The sequence below is a fragment of the Panulirus ornatus genome, chromosome 4 (assembly GCF_036320965.1).
Source record: "Panulirus ornatus isolate Po-2019 chromosome 4, ASM3632096v1, whole genome shotgun sequence".
In the NCBI taxonomy this organism is placed as follows: domain Eukaryota; kingdom Metazoa; phylum Arthropoda; class Malacostraca; order Decapoda; family Palinuridae; genus Panulirus; species Panulirus ornatus.
Genome location: NC_092227.1, coordinates 61,129,078 through 61,141,141, shown reverse-complemented (window position 1 = coordinate 61,141,141; position 12,064 = coordinate 61,129,078). Strand labels below are relative to the sequence as shown.

At 39.8% G+C, this 12,064-nt stretch overlaps 1 protein-coding gene across 1 annotated transcript in view; it reads right to left on the bottom strand.

Annotated features, from left to right (window-relative positions):
- Nucleotides 1-1,420: 1,420 nt before the first annotated feature.
- Nucleotides 1,421-12,064, bottom strand: part of LOC139764806 (uncharacterized) — a gene marked incomplete at its 3' end in the record, with an annotated part of 202,539 nt that continues 191,895 nt past the window's right edge. Inside the window, exon 19 of the mRNA XM_071691740.1 lies at nt 1,421-1,589. Coding sequence (XP_071547841.1) covers nt 1,421-1,589 — 169 coding nt within the window. The remainder of the gene's footprint in view (nt 1,590-12,064) is intronic.

Here is a 12,064-nt window from a genome sequence, read left to right as displayed (position 1 = left end):
AAAGGCAGCCAGCATGAATTATGTACATGTGTATATATGTATATGTCTGAGTACGTATATATATACATGTATACATTGAAATGTATAGGTATGTATATGTGAGTTGGGCAATTCTTTCGTCTGTTTCCTTGTGCTACCTCGCTAATGCGGGAGACAGCGACAAAGTATAATAATAATAATAATAATAATAATAATAATAATAATAATAATAATAATAATAATAATAATAATAAAAATAATAATAATAATAATAATAATAATAATAATAATAATAATAATAATAATAATAATAATAATAAAAATAATAATAATAATAAAAATAATAATAATAATAATAATAATATTAATAATAATAATAATAATAATAATAATAAAAATAATAATAATAATAATAATAATAATAATAATAATAATAATAATAATAATAATAATAATAATAATAATAATAATAATAATAATAATAATAATAATAATAATAATAATAATAATAATAATAATAATAATAATAATAATAATAATAATAATAATAATAATAATAATAATAAAAATAATAATAATAATAATAATAATAATAATAAAAATAATAATAATAATAATAATAATAAAAATAATAATAATAATAATAATAATAATAATAATAATAAAAATAATAATAATAATAATAATAATAATAATAATAATAATAATAATAATAATAATAAAAAGGTAGAGGGAACAAGAAGTGGGAGACCAAATTGGAGGTGGAAGGATTTAGTGAAAAAGATTTTGAGCGATCAGGGCCTGAACATACAGGAGGGTGAAAGGCGTGCAAGGAATAGAGTGAACTGGAATGATGTGGTATACCAGGAGGATGTGGTCAATGGATTGAACCAGGGCATGTGAAGCATCTTGGGTAAACCATGGAAAGTTTTGTGGGGCCTGGATGTGGAAAAGGAGCTGTGGTTTTGGTGCATTGTACATGACAGCTAGAGACTAAGTGTGAACGAATGTGGCCTTTGTTGTCTTTTCCTAATGCTACCTCGCGCACATGCGGGGGGAGAGGGTTGTTATTTCGTGTGTGGCGGGGTGGCGACGGGAATGAATAAAGGCAGCCAGCATGAATTATGTACATGTGTATATATGTATATGTCTGTGTGTGTATATATATGTATACATTGAGATGTATAGGTATGTATATGTGAGTTGGGCAATTCTTTCGTCTGTTTCCTTGTGCTACCTCGCTAATGCGGGAGACAGCGACAAAGTATAATAATAATAATAAAAAGGTAGAGGGAACAAGAAGTGGGAGACCAAATTGGAGGTGGAAGGATTTAGTGAAAAAGATTTTGAGCGATCAGGGCCTGAACATACAGGAGGGTGAAAGGCGTGCAAGGAATAGAGTGAACTGGAATGATGTGGTATACCAGGAGGATGTGGTCAATGGATTGAACCAGGGCATGTGAAGCGTCTGGGGAAAACCATGGAACTCTCGTTCACACTTCTTATCAGATGATGAAAACTTGGTATATCGGGGATCATCCTTAAGTTCCTTTTTCAGATCTTTCCAGTTGGAGTCCAGGTGCACATCTGGCAGCTCCTCCAACAGTTCTCTGATAAATTTGATTAAATTTGTTAAGAGAGAAGGAAATGTCTAGGAAAAAAAAAAATGCATAAAATGGTTTCTTAATATCCACAAATTTCAAAATTGTAGCTAATTGCAAATGCACACAATGATCCAATGATCAAGTCAAAGTCATAGAACAGAATGCCCTTGATTAAATCAGTTCAGAATAATGTTATGCAGATGTGTTACTTGATTAATGATACCTCATGTCTAAGTTAAATAATTTCTATGCAAGATGCAGTGAAGTTAAGCCATCCATTATAGATGCCAAGAAAAACTTTGCCAGTGTGTGTGTGTGTGTGTGTGTGTGTGTGTGCGGGGTCTTTTTTTTTTTTCTTTTTTTCTGAAGCTGAACATGGTACTGACATTGCCAGGGTATATCCATTTTTAGCAATAAAAGGAGTATCATTAAAATTCTGTTATGATCAAAGAATTTTCTTAAAACTACAGCTCTTTCACCAACTCAGAAATATATATGAGTGGATTATAGACAAAAATGGAACAGTTACTGAGTACAATATTTGGCTGGATGATCAGCATCAATTTAAGATGCCTGTGAGTATAGGTACACCCATACCTTGATAAGCACCGAGGATGTGTTCCAGGTCACAGAGCGCTAAGCAAAAAGAGCGCTAAACAGGGCAATCATAACATGGCTCCAATAGAGATGCATACCTACAGCAGCATTACCTACCTATAAGCAATATATAAAGGCTTCATTGGGATACGGGTAACAGTACAAATGATGGCTATGCATAAATGATAAATATCTAAAATCAATTTACAAATATAAAAATATTTAAGGAAAAAACAAAATGAAGATATCATCAGTTATGGTACAGCACTCACAAGAGCATGTGGTCAGAGCAGCTTAAGATAACCACCATCTGTATATCTTACAACAAACATTTTCATATCCCTACTTTAGCTTTTCCTTGAATGCTTGCCCACATTACCAACATTAACACCTGCAGGTGGTTTTCTAGATATCTGGGGCCTCCCGCACACATAAATGTGGGCAAAAATAAGGTAAATATATGGACCATGCTGTAGTAATCACTGTTGTCAGGATCAACACACCTTATAAATGCATTTACACATCCAAATTCCAGCATTTTCTTAAATGCCTTCCCATATCATCACTTCTAATACCTGCAAGCCTTTTTCTAGATATTCTGAGAGTCTTGTGCATAGAAATGTAGACAAACATCCGATCAATAAATCAACCACAGTGCAATAAACATGGCCATCAGAAGCCACATCATGCCTTTTAACACCCTCCTCCTTCCCTTTTCTTTTTACACTGGAGGCTCTAGTCACAAAAAAATATCTACATCGAGGAAGGGCCTTCACTGAAATACATAGGGTTTATGAATAAAGGGAAAATAAAAAGGCAGGGAAAAGCATTTACGAATTTTGGAGGAAGCAAAAGCCTGTCTTTTAAAAGGTGCCAGATCATATTCAGTGGGACAAAGACATGAGAGGATAATGAATTCCAAAGCTTCAAAATGTTGGGAAGATATACTAATCATGTGATGCAGCAGTTTGCTGAAAATTGTGTGGTAGCTAGTGGTGGGGGCATACAAGCAGCCAGATTGCAGGAGCCAAAACCAAATTAATACCTGCAGAAGAGGAAAAAAGAAACAAAATTGCAGCATAGGGCAAGAAGCTCAGGATCTGAAGTTAGCCTAAGAGAGTTTTTAAGTCAAACCGCTTTTGACTCAACTCTGTCAGGTAAGGATGCAGAACCAGAACCACCATAGATGAGAGCACTACTCCATACTGTTACAAGCCTGCATGTTTGTTGTGTCTATGATAGAGAATTGGTATTCTTAGGTAAGCCACGTGGTGACCTGGGAGATCCCAAGAGATTCCTTGACAGGTCCCATGTGTACCTGTGATCTCACACACCTCACGCCAGGTGGCCAAGTTAGTGTGCATGTTGCAACTGGCTGCTAATTATTCTCAGGTCCCATTGTCAAGTGACCCGGGGTAAGCCACCAGGTCATGTCTGGGAAAGGTAACCCACCCATCCTGGCTGTGTCATCAGAAATGCAGGGCTGGGCCGTAAGACAGTATGAGGGCTGGACCTTAGGCCTCCTCCAGCCAATCATATCAGGATGAGGGTGTGACAATCAGTCTTTTGACCAATTAAGAGTAATTGTGGTCATTCCTACCTATCATAGCTGTAGGTGGCCTATCAAGGTGTGGCTAGCTACTCCTGCCTGGTTGTCTGTTCAGATAAAAGACCTAGACGGCAGTCTAGCAGCCGGTTCCTTCAGCAGTCCTGTATCCAGCAAGGTATTGTAGGCTTTCCTTGTCTCGAACCCCGTAGTCACCACTGCCCTAGGGTGTAAGATGTTATACTGTGTCACGACAGTTCTGAGTAATGTGCCATAACTTGTCACTGAATTGCCCAACGATAGCATTATCCTGTGTGCGTACCAAATATAACTGACAACCCTGCTAGGATAGCATTATAACATAAGAATTGGTGACCATGACCCAGGATTTTTCTTGCCTTAATGGAATCTCTTTCCTCGATTCGTTAATCATACCGCTGACCAGTGACGCTGATGACTGAATGTTTCTGTTGATAAGAGCCCTCTCCAAGTGACATTAGATCTTGAACAGCTTTAGAGTTAAGGCTCGTTGTGGATATATCAGGAATAGCATACAACCAGATTTGTCATAGAGTTGGCGACTTTATCAATAAATCAGTTAGTTGGCGAGCAGATTGTAGGTGCTGCGCCTGATGTTGAAATTAGGGTTAACGATATTGTCCCACCATCAAGGACAGCCGAAGCTTTAGTCCCTTCTCAGCTTTACAGTAATGTCAATGTCAATCCCGAATGCTTGCGTCTTCAACTACAGATACAGAAGGAATAGACTGAACTAGCTAGGATTAATGCACAGACAGAGTGGGCATGGACTGAAGAACTTTGATTAATTTTGGAACAGGAAAGATTAGGACAGGGTACGTCACAGTCTGTACATCAGTCTTTACAAGACACTCATGCTTTGTGCCAAAGTTTTGTGAAAACGATGTCACTAAATTTTTCCATACATTCGAAAATGTTGCAAATCAGCTCTCTTGGCCAAAGTCATCTTGGTCGATTTTATTACAACCTGTCCTTGTAAGTATGGCTCAGACAGCATATGCCGCGTTGTCTAGTGACCAGTGTGCTGATTATGAGGTCGTAAAGGATGTTGTGCTGAAAGCTTACGAGTTATCTCTACAAGCTTACAGATGTCAATTTAGAGCTAAGAGTAAGAGTCCTGATCAGACCTATGTCGCATACTTTCGCAAAATGGGCTACGCTCCAAACAAGTTTGTGCGTCTGCAGAACATAGAGAATTAATAATACTTGAAGAATGTAAGAATAGTGTAACTCATGAAGTGCTTAATCATTTCACTGATTGAGAAGTGAAGTCTGTTGATAAGGCTGGGTTACTAATGGATTAGTATGCACTGACTCGCAAACTTGGTATGGAGAGACGTTTGAAGGGTTTCGATGGCAAGGGAAAATCCAGTAATTATGTAACCCCACTTGAATCTGCTCCCTTGCTGGAGGCTCCTTGGAGTAAGAGGGTTAAGGCGTTTTAATTGCGGCAAGGTTGGTCCCCAGGTGAAGGAACCAGAGACTCTACCATGGGTAGGCCAGTGACTCTTCTTCTCAACTGTAGGGCCACCCAGTTATGTAAGTGAAGTTAACCCTGCTCTTAGGAAAGTGGGAGGGCTGCGAGAGTGGTAATCAGTCCGTAGTAGTGGATCTGTCTCATGGGAACTACAACGCGTTCCTGTTGAAGGGCTATGTTAGCAGAGTGGGGTGCTACGAAAAGTCACTGTATTAAGGGATTCTGGTGTGCTGCAGTCCCTGATGTTGGATGGCTTGGTGCCGCGAGGAGAGTCTGGATACCATGTTTTGTTAAATGGGCTGTGGAGGCTCAAGGAAGCTCCAACAGTTGAAGAGTGGGTGGAAACAGATCTCTTCACAGGCCATGCTCTTGTGGTGATTGTAGATACGTTGCCTGTCTCAAGAGTGGACTTTGGGTTAGGCAATGACCTTGTGGGTGGTAAGATGAACTCAGTACCAGAGTTGCCTACGGGACCGGTGGAGTCCACAGAGGCAGCACAGCTTGAGGAAGAGGTACCAGAGACAGTCCCTGAGTACAAAGATGCCAGGTCCATGGCAGCTGGTACAGCAGGCAAGCCATGTTCCTGAGGTCATAGCCGTTGAAATGGAGGGATTGAGTAACCTCTTTGAGAGTGAAGACAGTGAAATGGAGCTGTGTGATGCCCACTTTGCTGGAGGAGACTCTCTTGAGATGGAGGGACTGAGTAAGCTTTTTGAGAGTGAAGATGGTGAAGTGGAGCTGTGTGATGTGCATTTATGTGTGTATATATATATATATATATATATATATATATATATATATATATATATATATATATATATATATATATATATATATATATATATATATATATATATATATATATATATATATATATATATGTATATTGGAAAGGATCACAATTTTGCATGTGATCAAGATATTCCTACAAGTCCACGGGGAAAATGAAACACAATAAGTTCCCAAGTGCACTTTCGTGTAATAACCACAACATCAGGGGAGACACAAGAGAGAAATATAACAGTCAGTTAATATACATCGAAGAGACGAAGCTAGGACGCCATTTGGTAAACATGCGATTATATTTCTCTCTTGTGTCTCCCCTGATGATGTGATTATTACACGAAAGTGCACTTGGAAACTTATCGTGTTTCATTTTCCCCGTGGACTTAAAGGAATATATGTTACTATTTTTCTTATCATTTTGCTTTGTCGCTGTCTCCCGCGTTAGCGAGGTAGCGCAAGGAAACAGACGAAAGAATGACCCAACCCACCCACATACACATGTATATGCATACATGTCCACACACGCAAATATACATACCTATACATCTCAACGTATACATATATATATATACACACAGACATATACATATATACACATGTACATAATTCATAGTCTGCCTTTATTCATTCCCATCGCCACCTCGCCACACATGAAATAACAACCCCCTCCCCCTCATGTGTGCGAGGTAGCGCTAGGAAAGGACAACAAAGGCCACATTCGTTCACACTCAGTCTCTAGCTGTCATGTAATAATGCACCGAAACCATAGCTCCCTTTCCACATCCAGGCCCCACACAACTTTCCATGGTTTACCCCAGATGCTTCACATAACCTGGTTCAATCCATTGACAGCACGTCGACCCCGGTATACCATATCGTTCCAATTCACTCTATTCCTTGCACGCCTTTCACCCTCATGCATGTTCAGGCCCCGATCACTCAAAATCTTTTTCACTCCATCTTTCCACCTCCAATTTGGTCTCCCACTTCTCCTTGTTCCCTCCACCTCTGACACATATATCCTCTTGGTCAATCTTTCCTCACTCATTCTCTCCATGTGACCAAACCATTTCAAAACACCCTCTTCTGCTCTCTCAACCACACTCTTTTTATTACCACACATCTCTCTTACCCTATTATTACTTACTTGATCAAACCACGTCACACCACATATTGTCCTCAAACATCTCATTTCCAGCACATCCACCCTCCTACGCACAACTCTATCCATAGGCCACGCCTAGCAGCCATACAACATTGTTGGAACCACTATTCCTTCAAACATACCCATTTTTGCTTTCCGAGATAATGTTCTCGACTTCCACACATTCTTCAAGGCTCCCAGAATTTTCACCCCCTCCCCCACCCTATGATTCACTTCTGCTTCCATGGTTCCATCCGCTGCCAAATCCACTCCCACATATCTAAAACACTTCACTTCCTCCAGTTTTTCTCCATTCAAACTTACCTCCCAATTGATTTGACCCTCAACCCTACTGTACCTAATAACCTTGCTCTTATTCACACTTACTCTCAACTTTTTTCTTTCACACACTTTACCAAACTCAGTCACAGCTTCTGCAGTTTCTCACATGAATCAGCCACCAGTGCTGTATCATCAGCAAACATCAACTGACTCACTATTCAAGCTCTCTCATCCACAACAGACTGCATACTTGCCCCTCTTTCCAAAACTCTTGCATTCACCTCCCTACCAACCCCAACCATAAACAAATTAAACAACCATGGAGACATCACACACCCCTGCCGCAAACCTACATTCACTGAGAAACAATCACTTTCCTCTCTTCCTACACGTACATCCTTACATCCTCGATAAAAACTTTTCACTGCTTCTAACAACTTGCCTCCCACACCATATATTCTTAATACCTTCCACAGAGCATCTCAATCAACTCTTATCATATGCCTTCTCCAGATCCATAAATGCTACATACAAATCCATTTGCTTTTCTAAGTGTTTCTCACATACATTCCTCAAAGCAAACACCTGATCCACACATCCTCTACCACTTCTGAAACCATACTGCTCTTCCCGAATCTGATGCTCTGTACATGCCTTCACCCTCTCAATCAATACCCTCCCATATAATTTACCAGGAATACTCAAAAAACTTATACCTCTGTAATTTGAGCACTCACCTTTGTCCCCTTTGCCTTTGTACAATGGCACTATGCAACCATTCCGCCAATCCTCAGGCACCTCACCATGAATCATACATGCATTAAATAACCTTACCAACCAGTCAACAACACAGTCACCCCCTTTTTTTATAGATTCCACTGCAATACCATCCAAACCTGCTGCCTTGCTGGCTTTCATCTTCTGCAAAGCTTTTACTACCTCTTCTCTGTTTACCACATCATTTTCCCTAACCCTCTCACTTTGCACACCACCTTGACCAAAACACCCTGTATCTGCCACTCTATCATCAAGACATTCAACAAAACTTCAAAATACCCACTCCACCTCCTTCTCACATCACCACTACTTGTTATCACCTCCCAATTAGCCCCCTTCACTGAAGTTCCCATTTGTTCCCTTGTCTTATGCACTTTATTTACCTCCTTCCAAAACATCTTTTTTTTTCTCCCTAAAATTTAACGATACTCTCTCACCCCAGCTCTCATTTGCCCTCTTTTTCACCTATAGCACCTTTCTCTTGACCTCCTGCCTCTTTCTTTTATACATCTCCCACTCATTTGCATTATTTCCCTGCAAAAATCGTCCAAATGCCTCTCTCTTCTCTTTCACTAATAATCTTACTTCTTCATCCCACCACTCACTACCCTTTCTAATCTGCCCACCTCCCACTCTTCTCATGCCACAAGCATTTTTTGCGCAAGCCATCATTGCTTCCCTAAATACATCCCATTCCTCCCCCACTCCCCTTACCTCCTTTGTTCTCACCTTTTTCCATTCTGTACTCAGTCTCCTTCCCAAGCTCACTTACTCTCACCACTCTCTTCACCCCAACATTCTCTCTTCTTTTCTGAAAACCTCTACAAATCTTCACCTTCGCCTCCACAAGATAATGATCAGACATCCCTCCAGTTGCATCTCTCAGCACATTAACATCCAAAAGTCTCTCTTTTGTGCGCCTATCAGTTAACACGTAATCTAATAACGCTCTCTGGCCATCTCTCCTACTTACATATGTATACTTATGTATATCTCTCTTTTTAATCCAGGTATTCCCAATCACCAGTCCTTTTTCAGCACATAAATCTACAGGCTCTTCACCAATTCCATTTACAACACTGAACACCCCATGTATACCAATTATTCCCTCAACTGCCACATTACTCACCTTTGCATTCAAATCACCCATCATTATAACCTGGTCTCGTGCATCAAAACCAGTAACACACTCATTCAGCTGCTCTCAAAACACTTGCCTCTCATGATCTTTCTTCTCACGCCCAGGTGCATATGCACCAATAATCACCCATCTCTCTCCATCCACATTCAATTTTAACCATATCAATCTAGAGTTTACTTTCTTACACTCTATCACTTACTCCCACCACTCCTGTTTCAGGAGTAGTGCTACTCCTTCCCTTGCTCTTGTCCTCTCACTAACCCCTGACTTTACTCACAAGACATTCCCAAACCACTCTTCCCTTTTACCCTTGAGCTTTGTTTCACTCAGAGCCAAAACATCCAGGTTCCTTTCCTCAAACATACTACCTATCTCTCCTTTTTTCTCAGGAATATATGTATGTATGTATATCATTTTTTTTTATTATCATTATACTTTGTCGCCGTCTCCCGCGTTAGCGAGGTAGCACAAGGAAACAGACAAAAGAATGGCCCAAGCCACCCTCATGCACATGTATATACATACACGTCTACACACGCACAAATACATACCTATACATCTCAATGTATACATATATAGACACACACAGACATATACATATCTACACATGTACATTGAGCAGGGATGCCAGTGGCAAATGTCTCTAGGGCCTGAAAAATATTAGTAGGTGGAAAAAGGGGCAAAATGTGCGTGAAGCGCGAAGTCCCATGCGGCCGGGGTACAGGGCCCGCCTTAGGGCCATGGAAGCTCTGGGGTTTTAGATGCTCTCTGGTGCATTCTCAGCCTAATTTTGAACCATTTAAAGTGTTTTTAAAACCTTTCATTTGACAAAATTATTTCATATTTTTGATCTATTATTAAAAACTTCAACTCACCGTTTTCTCTTGGTCTGTTGTACATATTGTTTGTGCTGCTGGAATACTTTGGCCTTTAGTTTGCTGGCTGTATTGTGGACACTTAATGTTGCCTTCCATGTGTGGGTGACTTTCTTCTCCAATGGAGGCTGGTGTTGGCTGGTGGGTGAACTAGTGCTGGGAGGTTCTGTTTGCTTTCTCTTGTATCTTTCATATGCTGTTCTCATATGATGTGTCACTGACTGGTCAACTGGTGAAGTAAACTTATCTTCTCTGTGATACCTTTGGACTGAAGACTCATTTGTAGCAAGATCAAACTTTACAGTTTGAATAGCACTGAATGTGTCAATGTTCAGTCTATTAGTAGTTTTATTAATTACACTGTTCATTATACTGAAGGACTGTTCTATTCTTGGGCCAGTGAAGATGCTCAGTGCTGGTGTAATGATATGTCTCAGTGCTGGATACTTCTTCAGTGTAACTGCCCACCAATGATCAATTCTGCCTTCTACTGGAGGCAGAGATTTGTCCAGCTGAATATTTGATGCTTAGATTGCACTGATCTTTCTCTGAGGGAGATAATGTTATTTTCACTTGAGATAATGTTATTTTCACTTCTTTTGGCAGGTCTTGAAGGTATGAACAGGTGACTGAGTGTCCTTGTGCTTTGGGGTCAATAGCTGACAACAACATGAGCAGCTTGTTTTTCAGAGGTAGCTTTCCTTGCAGATAGATACCAGCATTCTCATAAGCATTCCTAACTTTGCTGAGGAATGACTTGATGTCTTCAGGCTTCATTTGAATGTGTGTTCACATCTTGTACCTAAAAACATCCTTGAGCACTTCAGAAGATTTCCATCACTGATGACTTCAGTCAGCTAGCTGTCTGGCAGTCAAATCAGACAATGTCTCATGTTTCAAGAAGCACGCAAAGAAACTTCTAAAAAGCTCTGTGAGTTCATCGTGGGCTTTATGAACCATATGTTCCTTTTGCTCAAATGTGAGCACAAAGCTCTTGAACATTGGCAAGACACTGCAGTACAGGTACATACATGCATGGGTAAGTTGACGCTGGTAAAAGAGCCGTTGAACAATCTGTTTCTTCCTCGAAAGTCCTTGAGGTGTTAGTTGCTTGGATTAGAGTTTGATGAAAATTCTGTCAAGCTGCTTCTTGTTCACTAGAAACTTTGCAGGATCAGCTTTCCTGATGACGTCATTAACTATGTATTCACATGCAGAGATATTGCTAACATCCATCCATGCAAAGTAGAAGACGGTGAAGGCATCTAACATTTCAACATTTCTGCATGTTACATTGCAAGATGATAGCCATCAATGTGCAATCCTTTCCGTTGGAATTTTACAAGATATACCCAGCAAGTCACATATGTCATTCAAATGTTCTTGTAAATCAGGACTGTAGTGAAAGTCATGAAAGAGGTCATCTGATAGCTTTCAGCATGCATATCGAAATGTTCACAGAACTTCTTGACAGCATTGTGGATGTGATGGCACAAGTCCCCGTCTATGTCTAGCATATTTGGTGCTACTTCACGTATTATACATTCTCTTCTCAAATCCAGAGTTTTTGCCTCGCATGTATGCTGCTGAGTCACTCAATGACGATACCACATTTCCCAAAGGAATGTCATCTTCCTTGAATGCCTTGGTTATAGCTTCGTATACAGTTGTAGCATTCACAGTTGTCATCTTTACTGACATGTAGTGTTGAACAATACACATTCCAAGGTTCTCAGCAAAATATGAAACAAGTATGCTTAACACCCGCTTGTTATTTTTTGCTGTACATTCATCAATATCAATGGAAAATTTGCTCT